The sequence below is a fragment of the Narcine bancroftii genome, chromosome 4, assembly GCF_036971445.1.
Source record: "Narcine bancroftii isolate sNarBan1 chromosome 4, sNarBan1.hap1, whole genome shotgun sequence".
Classification (NCBI taxonomy): Eukaryota; Metazoa; Chordata; class Chondrichthyes; order Torpediniformes; family Narcinidae; genus Narcine; species Narcine bancroftii.
The window spans coordinates 221310072-221336872 of NC_091472.1; the positions used below are offsets into that span (position 1 = coordinate 221310072).

The 26801-nt window shown below is 41.8% G+C and overlaps 1 protein-coding gene and 1 long non-coding RNA gene across 7 annotated transcripts in view; one reads left to right on the plus strand and one right to left on the minus strand.

Moving 5' to 3' along the window:
• bmpr2b (bone morphogenetic protein receptor, type II b (serine/threonine kinase)) overlaps nt 1–17495 on the minus strand; it is a 306159-nt gene extending 288664 nt beyond the window's left edge. For 2 of the 3 annotated variants that reach the window (XR_011356387.1, XR_011356386.1), the window contains exon 1: nt 16382–17495. Coding sequence is in view for 1 of the 3 variants with exons in the window: in XM_069933992.1 (XP_069790093.1) it covers nt 16382–16445 (64 nt within the window). In the remaining 2 variants the exon portion in view is untranslated. The remainder of the gene's footprint in view (nt 1–16381) is intronic. The other variant, XM_069933992.1, reaches the window with a different exon arrangement.
• LOC138761607 (uncharacterized) overlaps nt 16294–26801 on the plus strand; it is a 113649-nt gene continuing 103141 nt past the window's right edge. For 2 of the 4 annotated variants that reach the window (XR_011356391.1, XR_011356390.1), the window contains exon 1: nt 16297–16744. This is a non-coding gene — a long non-coding RNA (uncharacterized lncRNA). Of the gene's footprint in view, nt 16880–26801 lie in introns of all 4 variants that reach the window. The other 2 variants (XR_011356393.1, XR_011356392.1) reach the window with 2 other exon arrangements.

Sequence of the window (26801 nt, forward strand, 5' to 3'; positions counted from 1 at the left end):
TGACTCCCCAAATTGAACCAAACATTATTGTAAATATTTCAAAGACTGTTCTGGATGTGTCAAATAAACCAATACATCATCAGCAAATAAATTAATCTTATATTCATCATCTGCAATTCTTATCCCTTTAACCTTATCATTCTGTCAAATTGTCTGAGCTAATGGTTCAATGACCAATGAAACAAGGCTGGTGATAATGGACAAACTTGACAGGTTGATCGCGATAGTTTAAATGGCAGGGATGTTTGACCATTTGTCACCACCCTAGCAACTGGATTTTTATACGATGCCTTAACCTAACCAATAAAAAAAGGTCTAAAATTAAACTTCTCTAACACCTTGAATAGAAAATTCCATTAAACCCTATCAAAAGCTTTTTCCACATCAAGCGCAACCACCATTGGTTGGTTAGGATGCTGTAGCGATGCATTGATCAACATTATCAATCTAAAAATATTATCAGACGCACTTCTATTCTTAATAAAACCTATTTGATCTATATGTACCAACTGAGGAAAATATTTATTTAGCAAGTCTATTCGCCAATACTTTAGCCACTATTTTATAATTCACATTTAATAAAGAAATTGGTCTATACAAAGCTACATTCATCGGGTCTCTATCTTTCTTTGGAATCACTGTAATTATCGTACTAGAACAAGATTCTGGTAGTGACTGATCTTCAGTTATTTGTTGCAACACATCCCTAAATATAGAAGCTAAATCTTCATAAAACACTTTATAAAATTCCACTGAAAATCCGTCATCTGGCAACTTTCCATTTGATATCTCTTGTATAGCTTCTTTAATCTCAAAATTTGTAAACGGAGCTTAAAATTCCTTTACCTCTTCCTCCCTCAAAACCGGTAAGTTTAACTTAGATAAGAAGGAATAAGTAGAACCATCATCCTGTTTTCCATCAGAAGTATACAATTTCTGATAAAATGAATAAAATTGGTCATTAATTACCTGAGGTTTATAAGTAACTATTGAATTCTTTTTAACAGCATAATAGTTCTCGATACTTGTTCCATTTTTAATTGCCAAGCTAATACCCTTGGCGTGCTGAATTTGAATAAAAACTGTCGTTAACGACCCTCAACATAGTGGCTGTGTTTCTTCCACTGCTCACACCGCCACAGTATCCTTTTAAGAATAGAGGATGGAATGCAAGCATAAGAATGTTAATCAATGACTTGAGCTTGTTCTACCATTGAAATAGAAAATAGCTGACCTCAAATGTTAATCATTCAGCCACTTTCTATTTGAATGTTGGAATAGACTTGGCTCTGCAGTTTTCAAATAGATCACATCACACCCTCCAGGCTCAACACCTTTCTCTCATTGAATAGTTTCTTCAAGATTTCTTCATCTAAAGGAAACATAAGCCCACCCAGAAAACCCATCTCTAATTTTAGGTTAAGGCTCCTTGTCTTGGACTCCCTCAACAAGATAAAATAGTTTCTCTGCAACCACCCTATCAAATCCTTTAATTATCTTGAATACTTAAATTAAAATCATCTCATTCTTACTATAATCAAGGGAATAAAAACGAGTTTGCGAAATTTTATATTTTAACCTTTTATCTTCAGTATCACTGCCTTTTAGCCTGTCCGATCAATTCAGTATATGCTTTTGAAGTGCACTCCACAGAACTAAATGCAGTACTCTGGCTGCTGCATAACCAAGCTCAATACCACTTTAGATTTGCTTCTAACCTTCACACATAATAAATTCATTCATATGCCACTTTCCAATTTAGAGAAGTTATCCATCACCAATTGTCATTCTCTTCAGAGATGTACTTTCATTCAGAATTTAAACAATAATAGTCCAGGTTATAGATTGTGAATATTTACACCCCTCCCCACTCCACCGCTACATATTTTCTTACATGTTTAAATTATGCTGTTTAGTGACAATTCAAAAGTCACCCATCCTATGTTGGTGGGAATGGAATTAAACAGTTCCATCCATCCCCAAATTAAAGAAAGATACTGAACACTCCTTTGACTCCCAGCCATTATTCCACAGCAGTTATGTGTAAACCAACATATTTGTGGGATGCAGTAATCTCCTCTTGTAATAAACAACACAAACTATATTTGTTCAGACATACCTTCACATCTTGAAACTTTCCAACAACAGAACAAATCCAAGTATTCTTTCTTTCATCCATTATAATGCCAAAACACAAGAAAAAAGTGTGAGACCATTTTTTGGCCCTCCCCCCAACAAAATTATATTCATAAATTGGTCAATATTACCTAGCAGCATTGTTACTGACATTGTAATATTTTTTTGATTGTGGAAATGATGTTGATGTCAACTTGAGCTACAAACATCCATCAACAGTTGGATACAAGTTGTACATGACAGTTATGTATGAACAAACTGTAGGGTGATTTTTTTTTTAAATTCCAGATGTTGGAAGTCTAAAAGGTAAGATAAATACAATAGGAGCCAGACTGACAAAGTAATAGCAACAATGGTTCTCAAAAGGGTGACCTTCAAGCTTTCTGCAGAAAATTAATGAGTTTAACTTGCTCAAATCATCAAAAACAATGCACTTATGCTCACATGACTGTCCATGACTTCATGTACTATCCAAACAAGACTACCCATAAATTGAAAGAAGAACACGTGATTTTCCGTCTCGGCAATCTCCAGCCAGGTGACATCAACATAGACTTCTCCGGTTTCTGCTAACCTACTCTCCATTCTCCCTCCCTTCCCTCTGTCTTCTTTCCCTCAGCTCTCCACCCCCTTCCCTCTCTATTCACCTTGTAATCTCTCTTCCACCTGCTTGCCTCCCCCCTTCATCTATTACCTCTTGCCTTTGAAACCATGCTCCTCCCCCCACTCCCCCCTTACCTTTTTGTTCAGATGCCTATCAACATTTTTCAATACCTTGATGAAGGGCTCAAGCCCAAAACATTGGTTATATATCTTTATCTTTGCTATACAAAGTATACTGTTTGACCTACTGAGTTTTACGTATTGTGTTTTTACTTCAACCAAGGTGTCTGCAGACTTTCATGTTTTCCTACATACAGTTGACCAGTGGATGCAGTTATAAGCAAATCACAACATTTTAATAACAAAATACCATGTAAAAGCTTTTATTTTATTTGTACATTTTTAAATAAACCACCTTCAGCTCCTGTAACAGGCCGCTTAAAGCCTGTACATAGCTGATAACAGTGGGACTGGGCAGATGGACCCCATAGGGGAATGCCGAGACCTGTTTGATAACTAACAGGGCATTTGCAAGATTGCATCAGAGCAGGCAGGCAGGAAGATGGAAGCAGTGTTGAGACTTCTCAGTCAAGGTTTGGATTTTAGACCCAGCATAGAGGATGACTGATTTTTACGGTGAAATTTTTAAGTTTTGAGTAGTTAGGCATGGTAAGAGCAAATCTCAGGCGATTGGAAAATTTGCATGTCTGGCATCCGCAATCCCCATTGGTGCTGAATAGGGTTTTTTTTACTGCACTACCAATCATAATTTGGGAACATTTTCCCACACCAACTAAATAATTGACAGTAAAATGCTGAAGCAATCTGAAAATGTAAAAGATACCAAATACAAATTCCTTCCTCCATATGGACTGAGACACAAGCCTGATAAAGTTACTTGAAGCTGTTTCCTTTTGGAAAAACTAAAAATATATCAAATAGATCAACTGCAGTAATGCATGAGAGTCAAATACTGGGGGGTACATGCTTGTCATTTTAATTCTATGGTACAGATCATGAGCATAGATCTGTCACTGTATAACACCAGGTTATTGTATTGATCTGCCATGGTATCATTCTTGGATACAATATCGGTAGGTTTAAGTCTGCCATAATGTGTGTAAAAAAAAAGGAAACCATGAAAATCTGTAGACACCGTGGTCAGTTTTCCTTCTGCCATGATGTGTACTGGTGATTAGAGATCTGTCCCTATATCACATGGGTATAAAAGTGTTACAAGACTAATTTTAGAGAAAATGTAAGTGCTAAATAACAAGACCATTAGCCGACAATAACATATTTTGTTATTAAATCTTGACAATATTATTTTTTTTTTCTATTTTTCCCCTAACCCTCTCCCCCATATCCTAATAAGAAAAAGTTTATATAAATTAAACAAACACAAAAATTATCAGTATAATCACAGACCCTTAAAGGAATTTAAGCCCAAAGTAACCTGAAATTTTAAAAAAAGAGCAAAATATAAGAGCAAGTCATCTGCTCCATGACCCACCTCATTTATATCTGGCACAGATTATTGCCTTCCTTTTAATCAGAAGGGGTATAATTATATCTGCACACCAATGTGTTGCAGATAAAGTTGCCATACTTAACGAATGTGTCAGACTTCCTCCTTAAATTGTACACAATTTTCTCCAGGGAAAACAACTCTGCATTTCTGTATTCCATTGTGTAATATTTAGTTGGGAATCGGAGTTCAATGTGACTGATATACATTTCCTGGCTACCACCAAAGTGACCATCACAAACTGAATTTGGTACTTGGACAGTTTAAAACACACATCCGTAACATTTCCCAGAAGGTACAATTCCGGATCATTTTTTTCAGAATGGTCCCCCATGTTCTCTTAGAAGGATCTCACCTTTGTATACAGCCAGATTGAATGGATAAAGGTTCCAATCTCCAAGCCACACCTACAGCACATTTCTGAAATTTTTGGTTTGGATTTAAGTAATTTTTGGGATGTGTGATATGATTGATGCAAGAAATTATATTGCACCAACATGTACATGGCATTAATGACTGCTGTCATGCTGTCCCAACACAGGTCTGACCAGCACCACTCATGGACTGTTGTACCCAGGTCTGACTCCCACCTTTCCCTTGCATTATGTAAGCACAGCTTCGGGCCCTAATCTCATGACAATATTAACCAAAAATCATCAGTTATCTATAAATGTTTTATAATTATTAAACCAATGTTTCATCATTCAAACAAGTCCTGAAGTTGCAATGAGATACTTGGTTCACTTTTGGTTTACAAAATATGGTGGAAAAATTGAGGCTTGATGGTTTAATATATGCTAACAAAAAAAGTCTTCATAAATAAAAATCTTCATACAGAAGCAATACATTTAGCATTGCAATGATTAGCCAGAACTAAAGTCAAGGGAGCAGACCTTTCCTCCTCCTAGAGTCAAAGCACCTGAATAAGCAAGGTGGGATAACAGAAGGGAGAATTGAGCAAATATGCATTTGTGATTGATCATAAATTTGTTTTCCCCATTTTGAACTTTCTATGACGCAGTGTGGTAGTATTGCTCTAGACCATGGCATTTAGTTATGTGATTGATGATTTGGATCTCTTTTTTTCGTATCTTTGGGATTTGGGTTTACAGGGAGGGTGAGGGGGTGGAGGGAGGGGTAGTAGGGTGGGAAGGGGGTTGGGGGGGGGGGGTTGTTATAGATTCCACATGTATTCTCTATATGAATCATATTCAAATGTATTTCAATGTTTTCTGGTTTTAAAAAATGATAAATAAAGTATTCAAAAACAAATCACACACAAACTATACATGTGAAGTACACAAGACATCATGAGCAGAAATACAGAGGCTACACTGCAAGATGCAAACCACTAGTTAGCCACAGAAAGGATGGCCAGATTACAGTTTGCCAAGAAGTATTTAAAAGAGCCTGCAGAATTCTGGAAAAAGGTCTTGTGGACAGATGAAGCCAAAATTAACCTGCATCAGAGTGATGGCAAGAGCAAAGTTTGGAGACAAAGGAACTGCCCAAGATCCAAAGCATACCACCTTTGCCGTGGTTGGTATCTTGCAGCGTAGCCCCTATATTTCTGTTCATGAAGTCTTCTGCAGACAGTAGTCATCGACACATCCACTCCTCCTTCCTGAAGAATGTTTCTGATCTGTGGGACAGCTGTTTGGGGATTTTTCTTTATTATGATGAGAATTCTTCTGTCATCAGCAGTGGAGTCTTCCTTGGAATATCAGTCCCTTTACGATTACTGAACTAACCAGTATACTTTTCCTTCTTAATGATATTCCAAACTTAGTAAATAATCCTAATGTTTGGTGTTGACCCTTTCTGCTTTATTCTTGTTTTTCAGCCTCAATTGTTTCTTTGACTTTCATTAGCAAAACTCTGGTCATAGAAAAATGGGAACTATAGACTCCAAATGTGATCAAATGCTTAGAATCAACCCTAGCTATTCTATACCTGCACCAATGAAGCAATTAAACATACCCAAGTACTCTTAAACACCTGTGAAACCAGATGTCCCAAACATTATGGTGCCCTGAAATGAGGGACCTATGTATAAAAAGTGCAGTAATTTTTACATGGTCAAACCAAAATCTATACAAATAACCTGGAATAAAATCTGGAATGTGCCCTCTAGTCACATGTGAATTGTTTGATTACAAATTTAAAATTGTGGAGTAGAGGCAAGTAAAGGAAAAAAGTGTGTTTGTCTCAAACATTATGGAGGCCACTGTAGTGACCAATGAACACAATAAGCTTCTACATAATGCAAGTGACCAGATATTCGGCTTTATGAATGTCAGGTCAAGGATAAATAATTTGTTTTGAACACTACCAATAACACCCATCTTCTTCAAAGTTTTCTGGATCTGAGAGAGAAGGTGCAAAAAAAATTATACCCTTTAAAAATGCAGTGTTCCCTAACCTCTGACCTGAAGTGTATGGGCAAAAGGTTTAGCTCAGATCTAAGGTGTCTTTTTACACCCTCCCAGAGAGTATTAAAATCTGCAATGTATTACCAAGGCAGTAATGACAGAAGGTACTCTATCACACATTTAAAAATCTAGTCAACCATTTGAATCATCAAGACAGAGGCTGCAGACCAAGTGCTGGTAAATTGATTTGGAATAAACAAGTACTTAATGGTTAGCATTGATGTGGTGGGCCATAGAATCCACTTCTGTGCTGTACATGACTCAATCTCTAGACAGAGACTTGTACCAACATCTGTCTGATTCAGTCAAGGGTGCTGTATTACTGCATGTCACTAGTGAAACATTTTTTAAAAAATACTTCTTTCCCAGTCCAGAGGGCAATCAACCTGAACCACACAAACACCAATTTGAAAATTATGAAAAGGCCACAAGGCTACTGACTGATAAGTCAGCATCATCCTATTGCAGGAACTGACTGAGCAGAACAGGCAGAGTCCTTACAACCTGAACTCTTCACTTTTAATGGTTTAGTTTACTCTCAGAGTACAAATGCAAATCCAGCAATGCAGCTGCTTCCATAAGGTCATCCCACAGTCACTATTGAAATATCATTAATTTTGAAATGAGCAAAAGGAATGGAAACAAAAATTTTGGACACTCCTTTACAACCATCTCACTAATGATTTACTGTTAAAGACAGACCAAAACAAAATTTTAAAATTCCACATGCAAATCTTAATCAGTACCAAATTAACAGTCAGGTCAGCCAGGTTCATATTTAGCACAGTTTCTGGACTAGAAAGATAAACATTAGCCAAGGTTTCCTGCTGAAAAGCTAGTGTGAGGCAAAGCAACAACCCCCATACAGCTTTGATTAGCAGTCTTCTGATGCAGTTCATCCAAGCTCAGCTCGCATCTCCAATTCAGATATTATATTCAGCACGTAGAATCCCAGTCCCTCAAGACTCATTGTATCCAACAAAAGAAGCAATGTTTTAAGTGAACAATGAGAAAATTAAAGCCAATTATATTCATTTGTAGAATATTTTTAGTGGATTTGTGAATCATTGATTATCAGACTGTCACCTTTGACATTCCATCATCACAACTCTTGGCCAAAACCATAAACTTTCAGCAGGGCAGTCTAGTGCAGCCATGACAGTGACAATGATTATTGTTGGCACTTGCAGCTTGGACTGGAATGCTTCCAACTAAATTTCCACAGATAGAATGTTGTAATACGCTTTACATGGACTACAAACAGATGGGCATTATTAAAGCAATTGAAATATTACCTTAGAACTGAGCAAATTCATAGTTTTTCAGCACTAGAATAGGCCATTTAGCCCAACAGCCCATCGTGATTAAGATGCCCATACACATCTATTTGCCTGCATTTGGCCCATCTCCCTAGAGAGCCATTACATTACAGAACATTTCACCCATGTTCTCCAGTCCTGGTCTCATCAACCTCAGTGGACAAAACCTGCTCACATTTCCTCTATACCTCAATTTTATATACCTCGATCAACTCTCTCCTCACATAAACAGTTCTTACTCATGCACCTGTCCAAATGTCTTTGAACGTCAAAATCATACCCACTTCTGCAGATTCCCTATTTGAGATATGGATACCCTTGAAGTGAAAAAGTTGAACAATTTCTTTAATATACACAAGTAGCATTTTGGAATTTATTACATTTCCAGGTTCATTAAGAGATATTTTTCAAACAAGCAGCTTCTCAAAATTAGTTCTACATGAGCAAAAAGGTCATTACCATGTATTTCCTTACTTTCCTGGAACATTTACGAACTAAAAAACAAGTAGGCAAGCAAACCCAAGCTAGTAGCCAGGCAAAAGCCCAATACCATGCCCAATTATTTTTCCTTCCTCCAAACTATGTGTTATTAATACTTTGCCACATTAATTATTACAAATTATATTGTGTTAACATTATTTGTGAGTAATGATGTAATGGGGGTTGAGCATTCAAGAAAGGAACAAAGGCCACATCATTCCACATGCAACTTAAATGGAAAACAAAAATGATCAGAAAATGGAAATCATGAAAAAGAACGCAAGGTTGAAGAAGAAAGGAACCAAGGATTTGAAAGAATGAAAAAAGACAAGTTGATTGTACATGGATACATGGATTTAGCAATGCATTTGATAAGGTTCATCATGGTAGGCTGGCTAGAAGATTAGATCATATGGGATCCAATAAGAGAGAGTAGAATGATAGAAAATTGGCTTCATGGAAGAAAACAGAGGGTGATGGTGGAGCATTTTTTTTCCCCAGACTGGAGGTCTGTGATTAGTAATATGCCTCAGGATTCAAGGCCGTGCCCATTGCAGTTCAATATCTATATCAATCATTCAGATGAAAACATACATGGCATGATTAGCAAGTTTGCAGATGACACTAAAGTGTCTGGTATTGTTGAAAGAAAAGATTATTGCTAAAAATTGTAGCAGAATTTTGATTGGTTGGACAGGTGGGCAGAGGAATGGTTGATGGAATTTAAAACAGAGAAATCGAGGTGTTGCATTTTGGAAAGTCAACCATGAGTAGGATCTACTCAGTGAATAGGAGGGATTTGGGGTATATTGTAGAGCAGAGAAATGTAAGAATACATGTACATAGTACAGTAAAACCCCTGGTATCCGGCACCAATAAAGATTGGCAGATGCCAGATAAGTGAATTTTCTGGTTGCAGTTGTACAAGACATTGGTGAAGCACCATGTGGAGTATTGGACTCAGTTGTGATCACTGTGCCTCAAGAAATTATGTCAACCTGGAAATTGGAAGATAATCTGAAAATACAACAATGGTATATAGAAATGAATAAATGTATTCCATTAGAAAAAATTACATAAAGTTTAAGAAATAATATTGAAATATTCGAACAAATATGGGAGCCTTACATTAAATACAATAGCGAAAACCTACCGGGGACAATCATTACCTAAGTTGATGGAAGGAGAAGGAAAGAAAAGAATGGACTCAGTAGAATTTCTGGTGTATTTTTGTTGAATGACAACATTGTCTGACTGGTTTAATGTAACCTAGATTGTATACCTAAAATGGATGGGAGGGGGGGGTGGGGGTGTGGCTTGGGAGGAGGGAGGGGGGGGTGGCTTGGGAGGAGGGAGGGGGGGAGAAAAAAGTCACTGTAAGTGTGTGAAAAAGAAAAAGTGTGTATCATGGCTAATGTGATTTATGGTGTGAAAAATAAAAAATTTAAACAAAAAAGAAAAAGAAAGACGTTGTCAAAATGGAGAGGGTACAGGCCAAGATTCTGGGGCCTGAGCTATAGGGAGTGGTTGAGCAGACTAGGGCTTCATTCTGGACAATGAGGGATGATCTCATAGAGGTGTACAAAATGAAAGGAATAGATCAGAGACCTTTGGCCAAAGTAGAGGAAATCAGAAACAAGCTATAGGTTTAAGCTGAAGGGTGAGAGATTTAATAGGAACCTAAAGGATAGAAAGACCCCAACAATGAAGACGCTGTTTACATCCGGTACCGCACGGATGGCAGTCTCTTCAATCTGAGGCGCCTGCAAGCTCACACCAAGACACAAGAGAAACTTGTCCGTGAACTACTCTTTGCAGATGATGCCGCTTTAGTTGCCCATTCAGAGCCAGCTCTTCAGCGCTTGACGTCCTGCTTTGCGGAAACTGCCAAAATGTTTGGCCTGGAAGTCAGCCTGAAGAAAACTGAGGTCCTCCATCAGCCAGCTCCCCACCATGATTACCAGCCCCCCCACATCTCCATCGGGCACACAAAACTCAAAACGGTCAACCAGTTTACCTATCTCGGCTGCACCATTTCATCAGATGCAAGGATCGACAATGAGATAGACAACAGACTCGCCAAGGCAAATAGCGCCTTTGGAAGACTACACAAAAGAGTCTGGAAAAACAACCAACTGAAAAACCTCACAAAGATAAGCGTATACAGAGCCGTTGTCATACCCACACTCCTGTTCGGCTCCGAATCATGGGTCCTCTACCGGCACCACCTACGGCTCCTAGAACGCTTCCACCAGCGTTGTCTCCGCTCCATCCTCAACATCCATTGGAGCGCTTACATCCCTAACGTCGAAGTACTCGAGATGGCAGAGGTCGACAGCATCGAGTCCACGCTGCTGAAGATCCAGCTGCGCTGGATGGGTCACGTCTCCAGAATGGAGGACCATCGCCTTCCCAAGATCGTGTTATATGGCGAGCTCTCCACTGGCCACCGTGACAGACGTGCACCAAAGAAAAGGTACAAGGACTGCCTAAAGAAATCTCTTGGTGCCTGCCATATTGACCACCGCCAGTGGGCTGATAACGCCTCAAACCGTGCATCTTGGCGCCTCACAGTTTGGCGGGCAGCAACCTCCTTTGAAGAAGACCGCAGAGCCTACCTCACTGACAAAAGGCAAAGGAGGAAAAACCCAACACCCAACCCCAACCAACCAATTTTCCCCTGCAACCGCTGCAATCGTGTCTGCCTGTCCCGCATCGGACTTGTCAGCCACAAACGAGCCTGCAGCTGACGTGGACTTTTTACCCCCTCCATAAATCTTCGTCCGCGAAGCCAAGCCAAAGGGAAGAAAGGATAATTTTATTTTATGCAAGAATGCTCAAGAAACTCTCAAGTCATGTAGCAATCTTTAAATAGCAAAAATAAAGAAACACAACCAATATTTCAGGCCGAAGCCTTTAATCAAGGCATGAACAAAATGCAGGCACGTATACATTTCCTCAGAAATGAAATATCCTCAAATAAATAATTTCTCTTCATCTCGGTTCTGTACCCATAGGGTCATCATTCATCCTGAAACTTTACCCCCTTTTACACTGGCACATTGTCCCAGGAATTAATGGAAAAAGAAAACAGTCAGCATACCAGCATCAAATGATGTCATTTCATGGTGGGGATTGGACAGCCTCTACCCCTACTCATATCCCCAGTGTCAGTTGACGCCAGCGTACGAATTAAACCAGTGGAGAAAGGACATCAGAAAATCACCCGTTTCCAGTTGAAGGTAGACTCTCCGATCCCCAGGGATGAGTTGTGTTCAGTGGAAAAGTACTCACTGTTCCAGTTAAAGGTGGGCCAGTGGAAACAGCACAAACGGCTTCCTATACCGGGACAATACACGGCCAATTAACTGGGATGCCAGTGGAAAAAGGGCTTTTGCCTCCAATCTCTGAACTCTCTAGATGGAAAAACTTGCCTTTCAGCTTCTAGTCTTATTTCTCTCAATGTTACATTTCACTGAGATCACCTTTCATTGTTCTAAACTTAAAAGTACAAGACATTGAGACTGAATCTCTCAAGAACAATCTTTTATCCCAAGATCCAGTAAATCTAATACTGTGATCCTACCACCATAGTATAGAGACCAAACCCATAAACAATAATTCAGCTATGAACTCACCAAACCCCTATGCAGTTGCATAAGATGTAATTTCTCCAATGCCAATGCAATAAAAGTCAATGGACAATGCATCTTCCAACATTTTTATTCTGCATTTTAATGGGCCAGAAAAACTAGATTCCTCTGCACAGCAACATTTACTAGTTTACCTCCTTTTGCATTATTCTTTTCAGTTCTTCTAATCAACTTCCCATTTCCCTATACAACACCCCTAATTTTTACTTCTCACCCACCCTCAAAATATATTCCTTTGCAACCTCACTTCGTATTTCCACACAACTGTGTATCATAGCCTGTTTGTACATCATTATAGACTATACACCAATGAGGGTCAATACCAATCATTAAAGTATTCTTGCCAACCTGAAAATTTGCTTAATATTACCTTTCCAAATGAAAAATGAAACTGCAAGCCTAAAGGGATCAAGAAATTCAAGTAAATGAATTTCAATATGGGAATCAGACAAATGCAGAGAGCACAGAAAACAAGTGGCCTAATGGCCATTATTGCAAATGTGTTGATTTAGAAATACATAAATTTTGTTACAATTATAAACATAACTGCTGACGCTGCACCTAAAGGATTGGAAGCAGTACAAAAGAGATTCATCAGACTAATTCCTAGCTAGAGGATTATCCTATAAAGAGAGATTAAACAGGTTGGGTTTATATTTGGTGTTTAGTGGAATAACAGAAAGTCTTATTGAAACACAAGATCCTTAGGAGGAACGACAAGGATATGATGAGATGTTTTCACTACAAGGAGAATCTTGAATGAGTTTAAAATAAGCAGTTAGTCATTTAAAACTAAGGTATACATAATTCCTTTTCCCAGAGAATGGAGAATGTCTAGAATTATTTGCTCAAGAATTATGGAAGATAGGTCATTAGAAGTATTTAAAGTGGAGGTACATGCATTTTGAAAGATCTAGGGATTGAATGATAAAGGGATCTGGGGGAAAACCATCCTTTGAGCCTGAGACAGAGTAGCCATAATCTAGTAGGAAGCCAGGTGGCCTATCCCCTTTTTTTTGCAAGTTTCTTGAGAGTATACATAAAATATTCAAACTGTTTTCTGTTGAAACTCACTTCAGTTCCCAGTTCTTTTTAATTCCTTCCTTGTCCCATTCTCTATCTGAATTATAAACAGTAATTGTTAATTTCACCCTCCTTTTAACACAGCTCAGCCCTCTCGAGTGTGTTTCACAACTCTTGTTCCAACCTCAAAACAATTGCTCTCCTCTCCAAGGTAATATATTAAATTAGTCCCAAACCAGCAAGATCTTTCTTCATTTAACAACTTTTTTTGTAGTCACATATGTTTATGACATTCAGAAATGCTCTGAAGTGCAGACATCCACTGGTTTCCTTAAATACACATCAATCAAACTAAAATATAAATCTCCATTAAATCTGCCTCTTCGCAAATATTGAATTAATCCACTGTACCATATACTTGTCATCTTTACTTCAGGATTTCCTCATCCTGCATCTATCTACCAACTTTCATTCTTTTCCTCTCATTCACTGTTGTTTCTGTCAATGTACATAGCTGAAGATACACTCAATACACTAAAACTAAATGACAATTGGATGCAAATCCATTGTCCACAATATTTCTAGTCAAGTCACTTTTATTTAACATTCATACCATGCTCTCATAGTAAAGACGATAGTGTTTCTTCAGAACCACAGAGCATATTTACATAAATACAAGTTGGAATAGAAGTTGAACATATTAAAATATTAAGATGTATACAGTGAAAGTCCACAGTACCCTATCCACATATGTTCTGGGAATTCAGGAGTCCGATGGCTTGGGGGGAAAAAAACTGTTGCCCAATCTGGGCATGAGGGCCTGAGTGTTGCAGTATCTCCTACCAGATAGCAGAAGGGAAAACAATTTACACGAATGGTGTGTGGAGTCCTTCACAATATTTATTGTGTTTCACCTGCATCAAGTATTGTAGAAGTCCTTCATGATCTTTTCCACTGACTTCACTATCCTCTGCAAGGTCTTGTGGTCTGAGGAGGTACAGCTTCCAAACCAGACAGGATGCTCTCAATACCTCCTCTGTAGAATGGAGTGTGGATGGAGGGTGGGAGATTAACTTTCCTCAGCCTTCACAGGAAGAGGGAAGCACTGCTGGGCTTTCTTGACTATAGAGCTGGTGTTAAGGGACCAGGTGAGATTCTCTGCCAAGTGTACTCCAAGGAACTTGATACTCTTGACGATTTTAATGGTAGAGCCGTCAATGGTCAGCAGAGTGGGGTCCCTCGGGCCCTCTTGAAGTTGACAACCATCTCTTGTTTATTTTTTAAACGTTTAGATACAGGTTGTTGGCTCTACACCAGCTGTAAGTGACTGTACATGGTCTTATCATTCTTACTAATCAGGCCCACCACGGTCGTGTCGTCGGCAAACTTGATGATTAGGTTCCAGCTGCACAGTCATGGGTCAGCAGAGTGAACAGCAGTGGACTAAGCGCATGGCCCTGGGAGACCCCTGTGCTCAGTGTGATGGACTTGGAGATGGTGTTACCAATCTGGACTGCCTGAGGTTTCCCCAAAAGGGTCGAGAATCCAATCGCAGAGCGAGCTGTTTAGACCCAGCAGGCTCAACTTCCTATCAGGTACTGTGTATGATGTGTTGAATGCAAAGCTAAAGTCAATAAACATCATTCGAACATACGAGTCCTTGCTTTCCTGGTGGGCAAGGGCTAGGTGGAGGGTGGTGGCGATGGAATCATTCATAGAGCAGTTGGGTCTGTATGCAAACTGCAGGGGGGGGGGGGGGGGGGGGAGTCTAGTGATGGGGGCAGCAGGAGCTTGATGAGCCTCTCAAATCACTTCATGACAATGGACATGAGTGTGACGGAGCAGTTTTTTTTAAATCAGAAAAAGGTTATTATCAAACATCAAGGCATAGCAGATTGGAAGTTGCTTTATTTTGGAATGATCACCAATTGCAGGGTACAACTGTTGCTTGAGAGTTTGGTTTGGAATGCATTACCATCAAAACTAAAGTATGCTCAGTGAATGCTCCAAAGCCACACTGTGAGCAGCTTTGCCATCCACGCAAGTTTTATTTTTAATTCCAAATTAAATCATACAATTTTAGAATGTCAATAGTAATCAGAACCCACGTTTCCTATTTCACTCAACTGCAGATGTTCCTTCACGTGTAAAGTCTGGGTGTTTTGTTTCCAAACAATCAGGATTACGAGGGAAGCATCGTCACAGAATACCTATTCTCAAATATTCCGTCATACATCTGCATTCACAGTATTCCAATATCTAATAATTACAAATGTGAGAACTTGCTTCAGTGTCATCATAAAGCTATAATACAATCAAATTTCTCTCTCTCCCCCTCCCCCACCACCAAGCCAAAATCAAGACCACAACTATTATTCACAAGTACTAGAGGAAAACAAGCAGGAGTTTAGCTGTTTTGAAATACAAATACAGCCTTGGGGCACACTCAGTTAACCACATTTCTTCTCTTGATTCAGGTTTATAGTGGGTAGTTGCACAACAGACGCAGTGTGAGGTGAATGCAGGTACTCATGGGAACTAAATCCAAATCAAATCTTATTCCAACCCACCAGTGTTCTAGAATAAACATTTTACCAGTTTGATGTCAGTTTTAGAAAACATACATTTGAATTTATCCACAAGAACCAATCTTAAGTCAATAATTTTAAAATATTGAGCCCAAGTGGCAAATGGAGTTTAAGCCGCAAATTTCGAGTGTTGTACTTTGGGATAAGATAAAAAAAATAAAATTACAAAAGGCATGGATAATCTGTTTAAGCTGAAGGGAGGTTAAATGAGATGCGCCAGGCAAGCTCCCCCTATCCCCACATCGGTCAATGTCTGGACCTGGCTGCCAGGGATCATTTAAAATGCCACTAAAAGAATAGGAAGGGAATGGAGGAAGAGAACCCATATGCAAGCCGGGGGGTTGTTTAATTTTCGGCCCAGACATCTATTCCTGGGCTGTATTGTTTCCTGTTCTATTCACGTCCAGTTTTTATGATTCGGTGCCAACCACGGCCATACTCCCCTTCTCGCACTCTCCACCCAATATTCTTTCTTATTTCACACCTTCCCTCTCCAGTTCGGGCCCTCACCCCCTCTCCCTCGGCCTTGGCTCCTGCCCTGCACACGGGAGGTTGCTGCAGTCTCTTTAAATCCGATGCCGCCATCCCTGAAGCCGGGAAGAGGGAAGCCGTCACTTACCGCCCCCGGCGCTCAACAAGGCAGCCTGCATCCCAACGAAGAGAAGGCAGAAGGAAGCAGCCATGTCCAGCGAGGGTGAATGTGCACGAATAATCAAGGCGGCTTCGGGCAGTCAGTGCGATCCTCCCCTCCCTTCGTTACTGACAGCTGGGCAGCACCGCACCGGCCGCCGGAGACCTCGCGCTCATCCTTCCCACCGACGATGGGCCGCCGCCGCAATGGAGGGAACACGCCGGGGGGAGCGGCAAGCGCGCGGCGCCGCGGGCCCGCCGAGTCGGGGCTCCCCGTGCCTCCACTTGCCTCGCGCGCCCAACGGTCGGCAGGGAGCGGCTCCTCGCGCCACGGGCCAGTCGGGCCCGGATGGTAGGCAGCTCCCCTTTTGACGGGTGCACCGGCGTTCGTTTTCCTCTTTAGTGGGCGGGGGCGGTGGATTTCCAAAGCAGGAGGGTGGGGAAAATCCTCCTGGAAACTATTTTCTCCTGCGGGAGGGAGAGCAAGGTCAGGACAATGAAGCGAGGCTCTCCATTCGCCTTTGGGTCTTCCTCAAAGTTGAATTCGGCTCCGACCCGGGGAGGGGAGGGGAGGGGGGGGGTGAGTGAATGAAATCCTCTTAAATTCTCCTTTTTTCCCCTCGACGAAGCGGAATTTCCCCTCTCATTCCCCGTACCGGGCTTGAGCCGACGCGTTCTCCTTCCATTTAAATCGTGCCTTGCTTTCTTTCTCTTCCCCCCCCCCCCACCCCCTCCACTTTAATTCTCCATTCGGGATCCTCCGGACGGCCGCGGGTCTGCTCTTGCCTCCCAGCCCTCTGCTCTGCTGCTGGGGGTGGCCGGGGCCTCCCTCACGACCGCGTCGCCCCCTCCTCAGGACACCGCCGCCGTTCTCCAAACTCCCAGACCGCCTCCCAATGCCGACGGAGTCAGGCTACTGCAGACGTCTTGGGGGGGTGGGGGCCAACTGGAGTCCAAAATAATTTTTTTTAAAAATACGCTCTCCGCCCCCGCGGAATCTTGGAGAATGAAGATGGTGGAGAGCCGCTGACCATGAACGTGGAGCGAGATCCGGAACCAGACAAGCACAGAGAAGAAGCCGGGAAACGCCCGCCTGGCTCACCGGGTGGAGGGAGACACCCAGCCAGAAGCTGTCTGATTTCGAGCCCCCTCTGTAGGACGGGCTCCGCCATTCCAAAAATTAACCCTCAGTGGGAATAGGTCAACTCCTGTATTTTTACATTTCTAACCTCTCTTTTCTATTTGCTCTCCAACCAAGATCTTTTCTCCTTCAATGAATGGTCATTCCACCAAGGGTCTCTTTCAATCACTCTTTTCTCTCTCTCCCCAACAATCTGGACTGCAGCCACCAGGACTGTGGTTCTTCCCACCCACATCCCACTTTAAGTCATCCCTGTGCCCTCCCTGCTCTGCGATTAATAAGGGTTTGCTTCAGGGTGGGAAGGGAAGGTAGAGAATCACTGCTCCGGACCCAATTGTTACTGGAATGTTTTGCTTGAGGAAAAATTGTCAATTTCCTTTGGAGTTCTGAAACCGTGCACAGAACAAGTCAATTAGGTAATGATTTAAACCGTGGTTTTCAAACTTTTTCTTTCCACGCCACCTTAAGCAATTCCTTGCTAATCACAGAGCATCAATGGCACAGGGAATACTTAAAGTGGTACAACCGATGGTCAGAACACTTCCAATCTCTTTTCAGTGCCAACCGCTCAGTCCAAGATTCCGCCCTGCTCCAGCTCCCTCAACAGCCCCTAAGGCTAGAGCTGGATGAGGTTCTCACCCTGGATGAGACATATAAGGCAATCGAACAACTGAAAAGTGGCAAAGCAGCAGGTATGGATGGAATCCCCCCCCCAGAGGTCTGGAAGGCTGGCGGCAAAACTCTGCATGCCAAACTGCATGAGTTTTTCAAGCTTTGTTGGGACCAAGGAAAACTGCCTCAGGATCTTCGTGATGCAACCATCATCACCCTGTACAAAAACAAAGGAAAGAAATCAGACTGCTCAAACTACAGGGGAATCACGTTGCTCTCCATTGCAGGCAAAATCTTCGCTAGGATTCTACTAAATAGAATAATACCTAGTGTCGCCGAGAATATTCTCCCAGAATCACAGTGCGGCTTTCGCGCAAACAGGAACTACTGACATGGTCTTTGCCCTCAGACAGCTCCAAGAAAAGTGCAGAGAACAAAACAAAGGACTCTACATCACCTTTGTTGACCTCACCAAAGCCTTCGACACCGTGAGCAGGAAAGGGCTTTGGCAAATACTAGAGCGCATCGGATGTCCCCCAAAGTTCCTCAACATGATTATCCAACTGCACAAAAACCAACAAGGTCGGGTCAGATACAGCAATGAGCTCTCTGAACCCTTCTCCATTAACAATGGCTTGAATCAAGGCTGTGTTCTCGCACCAACCCTCTTTTCAATCTTCTTCAGCATGATGCTGAACCAAGCCATGAAAGACCCCAGCAATGAAGACGCTGTTTACATCCGGTACCGCACGGATGGCAGTCTCTTCAATCTGAGGCGCCTGCAAGCTCACACCAAGACACAAGAGAAACTTGTCCGTGAACTACTCTTTGCAGACAATGCCGCTTTAGTTGCCCATTCAGAGCCAGCTCTTCAGCGCTTGACGTCCTGCTTTGCGGAAACTGCCAAAATGTTTGGCCTGGAAGTCAGCCTGAAGAAAACTGAGGTCCTCCATCAGCCAGCTCCCCACCATGATTACCAGCCCCCCCACATCTCCATCGGGCACACAAAACTCAAAACGGTCAACCAGTTTACCTATCTCGGCTGCACCATTTCATCAGATGCAAGGATCGACAATGAGATAGACAACAGACTCGCCAAGGCAAATAGCGCCTTTGGAAGACTACACAAAAAAGTCTGGAAAAACAACCAACTGAAAAACCTCACAAAGATAAGCGTATACAGAGCCGTTGTCATACCCACACTCCTGTTCGGCTCCGAATCATGGGTCCTCTACCGGCACCACCTACGGCTCCTAGAACGCTTCCACCAGCGTTGTCTCCGCTCCATCCTCAACATCCATTGGAGCGCTTACATCCCTAACGTCGAAGTACTCGAGATGGCAGAGGTCGACAGCATCGAGTCCACGCTGCTGAAGATCCAGCTGCGCTGGATGGGTCACGTCTCCAGAATTGAGGACCATCGCCTTCCCAAGATCGTGTTATATGGTGAGCTCTCCACTGGCCACCGTGACAGAGGTGCACCAAAGAAAAGGTACAAGGACTGCCTAAAGAAATCTCTTGGTGCCTGCCACATTGACCACCGCCAGTGGGCTGATAACGCCTCAAACCGTGCATCTTGGTTCCTCACAGTTTGGCGGGCAGCAACCTCCTTTGAAGAAGACCGCAGAGCCCACCTCACTGACAAAAGGCAAAGGAGGAAAAACCCAACACCCAACCCCAACCAACCAATTTTCCCCTGCAGCCGCTGCAACCGTGTCTGCCTGTCCCGCATCGGACTTGTCAGCCACAAACGAGCCTGCAGCTGACGTGGACTTTTACCCCCTCCATAAATCTTCGTCCGCGAAACCAAGCCAAAGAAATGTGAGTGGAAAGAAAAAGGTTGAGAACCACTGCTCTAGGACCTTCCTAATCAGTTTTTTTTCCTCAGAGATCTGTTCCTTTTACTGTACTCTCTTCCTCACAGCAGTACATTTGTTCCACAACAAATCTCCCCTTGCTTCCTTTTACTGAGACTCTTCTTTAGCAACTTCCCTTCCATCATTTCACTGAAGTTGCCTCCCTAATTTCAATTATACATTCCATCTTTCGCTGAAATCTTATTCATCTGCATCATTGGTGTCTTCTGCCAACATTGGGGTTCTCTTCACCCTGTAACTAATTCAATCTACTTCCTTCACTGCACTCATCTTGGTTCATTCAATATTCTTGTCCTTTGGTTGAAGACCTTCATCCTGCAATGAGATCCTATTCTTCCCCCACTCTTCCTGTTTTCACTGATATCTTCACCAAATGCCTTCTTCAAGAGGATCCATTGCCCCCTTTCATTAATGTCCCCCTTCCCTTATCATCATTTGCCTCATTTCACTGAAGTCCCATCTCTGAGGGCTTCTCCCACTCCACTTCACTATTGCCTTTGTCACTTTGCTGAAGTTCACTTGCCCATCTTAATAGATATCTTCACATAGTCTTTGGGCAGAGGAAGAAAACAGATCCTATGTGACTGCTTTGAGTCAGTTGGCTGGTCCATATTCAGGGACTCAGCAATCAACCTCACAAATAGACCATCACCATCATTGACTTCATCAGGAAGGGTGTTGAGGAATGCAAGTCAAAGAGAACAATCTACATGTTCCCTAACTGGAAGTCATAGCTGAACTGTGAGGTCCTCAGGAACTCATGGTGTGAAGTCCTACTACAGGACTGAAGTATTCAAGTCAGGTGACCCATTCCTATACAAGGAATGCAGTTATGACCTCCACAAGACTATCAGATGCCAAGAGGCAGTTCCAAACCAAATTTGAACTTCTTGAAGTTCACTGACACCAAACACTTGTGACTGTGCATGCATGCCCTCACGGGCTATAAAGTGAAACCAGACAGAATAGCAAGCAACATATCCATCGCTATGCTCAATGGATTCTATACATCTTATAATATATTTTGATCAGGAAGCCAGTGAGCCAGCAGCATGCACCACTTCAACCTCAGGCACACCTGCCGCAGATGTCAGCTCACCCTTGTAGAGTGAACTCGCAGAAAACAAATGGCTCATATGGAATCCTGGATGTGTCTTTCAATCCTGCCAGAGAAGCTTGTGGAAGTATTCACAGGCAACTCAACATCTCCCTGCTACAGGCAGAAATACCCAACTGCTTGAGGAAGACCACTATCGACATGGTGCCGAAGAACGTAGTGGCAGGCCAATGATTCTGACATCCAACATGCCAGCCTCACAGACAGTGTCAACCCATTCAATATGCCTACTGCCTTAACAAGTTCACAGCAGTTGCCATCTCCGTGGTCCTACAAAAGTCTGAAAACCAGCACCTCTAGGTTCAAGAACAATTTCCCACAGCTATCAGACTTTTGAGCATCCCCTTGTTACACTATTCATGGACTGCTCTAACACTACAAAACGACTGTCTGCACTATTGCAAGTTACTTTTTTTTGCACTAGGATTACTGTGAATATTATCTATACATCTTATAATATATTGTCTTTTTAATTAAATTAAGTTTAATAGCTTTTTATTATAAGCAGCTGTCATCTGCAGGAAGAAAGAATTTCAGTGCATATGTACATTTGACAACATGCTCATTACTCATTATTAGTATTAAAACTCATTATTAGTATTAATACACTCAGCCCTGGAACATCTGGACGAGAACACCTATGTCAGTCTTCTCTTCATTGACCACAGCTACAACTTCAATACAATAGTGCCAAATTAATTCATCCCCAAACTCTGTTACTTTAGTCTTAGAACAACTTCCTGTTCTGCTGGCCAGAATCAGTAAGGTTTAGTGACAACTCCTCCTCCAGAATCATCCTCATCGTCAGCATGCTACAAGACTAGCCCAGATGCCTACTTGGTCAGCATGGATGAATTGGGCCAAATAGCCAGTTCCCTGTTGTAATGTCTGAGGTCCTCTTTTACCTTTTCTAGAATTGACTTTTTATTCTCTATATCTGGCTCATACAGCAATTCAGAAGCACCTCTTAAACCTTTCACTCTCACCATTTAGTAGAGGAAACAGTCTTTTTCAATCAGAGTCACAAAAGCAAAATCTTTCTTACTACCAAATGTTGCAAAAGCTCTTTAACCACAGAAGGAAGTCAATTTTGACTCTGAATAGTTGCAGATTCACATAGGAACTTAAATATTATTGCTTTGGCATAGAAGAAGGCTATTCATCCCCTCAAATCTCAATCAGCTCCTTGCAGAATAATCATGTCAGGTTCATTCTCGCACATGTTCCCCATAGCCCTGCAAAGTGTGTATCCAATTCCATTTTGAAAGGAAATCAAAATGCTGGAAATACAGAACTGGTCAATCTGCACCTGTGAGAAAAGTAATAGAGTTGATGTTTCCGGTCAAAGAGCATTTGTGGAAGAGAAATAAGTACGATATACAGGTGAAATGAAATTATTACTTGAAATACACTAACAAACAATTCAATTCAACAAGTGTCTTTATCCTGAAACATTAACTCTGTTTCTTTTCCAATAGCTGTGGCCTGACCTGCTGAGCACTTACAGCATTTTCTGTTTCATTTTACATTTCCAGCATCTGTTGTTTCTTTGATTTTCCTTTTGAAAAGGACTGATTAATTTTGGTACTGGCACGTCTCTTGTAGCGAACCAGCCCCACTTGTATCGTCGCGCTGATGGGGCAGCTGCACAAAGATGGCGCAGTCAGGGCTTGCCGATTACCTCGTGGCTGAGGCCAAAGCTCACGCCCCAGGGAACGGGATTAGGTCACTGCCACGTGGGGCGGAACTCCTGTTGACCTTAAAGGACCATGCGTGGAATTCAAATAAATCAGTTCAACTGAAACCTCCACCGTGTCCTGTGGTGTTTTTCTGCGTGTGTATCAGCCACTACAATACCACCATATATCAAGACTGTGAACTCTAGATCCTAACCACTGCTTGTTTATATGAAAATTCCTCATAGGCATCTTGTATTTTTTGGTCAAAAATAGTCATTCTGTGTCACTGAAACTACTAATAAGAACAAAATCCTTATATTTATCCTACCGAAATCAGTCAAGATCTTGTACAGTTTTATCTAATCTCTAACTTTTTTGTTCCAAGAAGATTATGCATAGTTTCGTCAGTCTAACCTTTATAGTTTAACTTTAGCTTAACATCTGTAGTCGGGAAAATGCTTGAAGCTATCATTAAGGATGAAATAGTGAGACATTTAGAACAAAGGGGTTCCATCAGGCAGACTCAGCATAGATTCAGAAAGGGCAGGTCTTGTTGACAAATTTTCTGGAGTTCTTTGAGGGTATAATGGGTGTGGTAGATAGAGGGGAACAGGTTGATGTCGTATATTTGAATTTCCAGAAGGCGTTTGATAAGGTGCCACACAAGAGATTTATTAATAAGATACAGATGAATCAGCAGAGGTGCACCAAAGAAGAGGTACAAGAACTGCCTAAAGAAATCTCTTGGTACCTGCCACATTGACCACTGCCAGTGGGCTGATATCGCCTCAAACCGTGCATCTTGGCGCCTCACAGTTCGGCGGGCAGCAACCTCCTTTGAAGAAGACCGCAGAGCCCACCTCACTGACAAAAGACAAAGGAGGAAAAACCCAACACCCAACCCCAACCAACCAATTTTCCCTTGCAACCGTGTCTGCCTGACCCGCATCGGACTTGTCAACCACAAACGAGCCTGCAGCTGACATGGACATTACCCCTCCATAAATCTTCGTCCGTGAAGCCAAGCCAAAGAAGACAGATGAATGGAGTTGGAGAAAGTATATTAGTATGGATTGAGGATTGGTTAACTGACTGAAGGTAGAGAGTCAGGATAATTGGGTGTTTTTCTGATTGGCAGACAGCGGTAAGTGGGTTGCTGCAGGGGTCAATACTTGGCCTGCGGTTGTTCACCTTTAACATGGATGATTTGGAAAAGTGGACAGAGTGTAGTGTAGCCAAGTTTGTGGATGATCCTAAATTGAGTGGAAAGGCAAATTGTACGGAGGATGTTGTACAGAAGGATATAGTTAAGTTGGGTGAGTGGGCAAAGGTCTGGCAGATGGAGTACAATGTGAAGACATCCAGTTTGGTAAGAAAAATAAAAGAGCAGATTATTATTTAAATGGTGCAAAAGGACTTGGGAGGGCTTGTGCATTAATCACAAAAAGTTTGGTTGCAGGTACAACAGGTTATTAAGAAGGCCAATGGAATGTTGGCCATCGCTGGAGGAATTGAATTCAAGAGCAGGGAGGTCATGCTGCAACGGTACAATGTACTGGTGAGGCCGCACCTGGAGTACTGTGTGCAATTCTAGTCTCCTTACTTGGAGGCAGTCCAGAGGAGGTTCACCAGGTTGTCTGGAGATGAAGGAGTTACCCTATGAGGAGAGACTAAATTGTCTAGGATTATACTCACTCGAATTCAGAAGAATGTAAGATCTTATAGAAACATATAAAATTATGAAAGGGGTAAGTAAGAAAGAGGCAGGAAAATTGTTTTTATTAGCAGGTGAGACCAGAACTAGGGGACACAGCCTCAAGATTCAGGGGAGTAGATTTAAGACAGAGATGAGGAAAAACTTTTTCCCAGAGAGTAGTGAACCTGTGGAAATCTCTATCCAGGGAAGCGATTGAGGCTACTTCATTAAACATATATTTAAGGTTCAGTTCGATAGATTTTTACATAAAAAAGGAATTAAGGGATATGGGGAAAAGGCAGGTAGGTGGAGTTGAGTCAATCATCAGATCAGCTATGATTTTATTGAATGATGGAGCAGGCTTGATGGACTGGATGGCCTATTCCTGCTCCTATTTCTTATATTCTAGTTGCAATCTTTTATCCTTGGAATCATACCTGTAAGAATTTTCTGCATCTCCTCAAGGATTTTCATTTCCTTCCTGTATGGTGAATTATTGGGTAGTGTATGCCCAGAACGATGTGTTGTATCGGTTTAATGCCTTACTTTTGTACTAACCCCATTATGAATTGCAGGATGTGATATGCTTTGCTACCTACTCTTTCTGTATAGTCTTATATTTTAAGAATGTTCTGCATATCTGTCAAATCTATGCAATTTTCTTTCTTCATTTTCTTTCCTATTCTTAATGCCATCATTTCACTTTCACACTTTTCTATTATTTAATTTAATTTGACACTTTTACACACATTCAGTCAATTTATCCATGTTTTCTATCCACTTCATTGTTTATGACACTTTGAAAAATCTGCAAATTTTCACTCTTTACCAAGCTTTGTGACATCTGAAAATTTAGAAATTTACCCTATACAGGTCAAAAGTGCAGTAGTTACCATAGTGATCCATGGGACTACGTCCAAATCATTTACCACTACTCTCAGCATTTTTCCTTAAAACCGGTTTTCTATCCATGTTACTTATGACCCTTCAATTCCATGGTTCTGAATGTTACACTCTGCCTTCAATAAAACATCTCCTACTAATACTCTAGGTTCTCTATGGTTAGTAGTGGTGATGTTATATTGATGCTAACTAACACAAAATTTTGCCTCTCCTGATTACTGTCTGTGCACTGCAGAAATCTACATGGTGGGTGGGAATGTGATAAGTCTAGTGATAATGTTTCTGCCCCTAGAGTAAAATAACATGCTTTGTTTCTGGGACCCCTTCATGGGATTGGCCACATGTGTGAGATGATGGAAGGGAAATGTAACCCCTAAGTCAGTACCTTCATACTGAGAAAGGAAAAAGAAGACAGTCAACTCAAAATTAAAAGGAAGACATGGTGCCTGTAGATTCCTAGACAGCATCATAGGAATTCAGTTTTTGGGTTTGCTTCTAAACATGATATACTATAAGTATAGTTGTCTCCGCTCCATCCTCAACATCCATTGGAGCGCTTACATCCCTAACGTCGAAGTACTCGAGATGGCAGAGGTCGACAGCATCGAGTCCACGCTGCTGAAGATCCAGCTGCGCTGGATGGGTCACGTCTCCAGAATGGAGGACCATCGCCTTCCCAAGATCGTGTTATATGGCGAGCTCTCCACTGGCCACCGTGACAGAGGTGCACCAAAGAAAAGGTACAAGGACTGCCTAAAGAAATCTCTTGGTGCCTGCCACATTGACCACCGCCAGTGGGCTGATATCGCCTCAAACCGTGCATCTTGGCGCCTCACAGTTTGGCGGGCAGCAACCTCCTTTGAAGAAGACCGCAGAGCCTACCTCACTGACAAAAGGCAAAGGAGGAAAAACCCAACACCCAACCCCAACCCACCAATTTTCCCCTGCAACCACTGCAATCGTGTCTGCCTGTCCCGCATCGGACTTGTCAGCCACAAACGAGCCTGCAGCTGACGTGGACTTTTTACCCCCTCCATAAATCTTCGTCCGCGAAGCCAAGCCAAAGAAAAAAGAAAAAGAAGAATTAGTAGTAAACAGTGGGAAGAATACGGTAATTATAAGGACCTGGAGAAATTAATAAATTGAACAGAGAACATAAAATCATAATGGGATCAAGTGAGGGCCATCAGACCCATCAAACCTGCTCCACAATTCAGAAGGATCATGACTGATCTGGCTATGGACTCTGGTCCACTTACCTTCCTGTTCTCCATATCCTTTAATTTTCCCATTACTCAAAAGACTATCTGTCTGTGTTTTAAATCTGTCTGTTAAATGTCTAGCAGAGAATTCCACAGATTTACTTCTCTCTGAGAGAATCAGT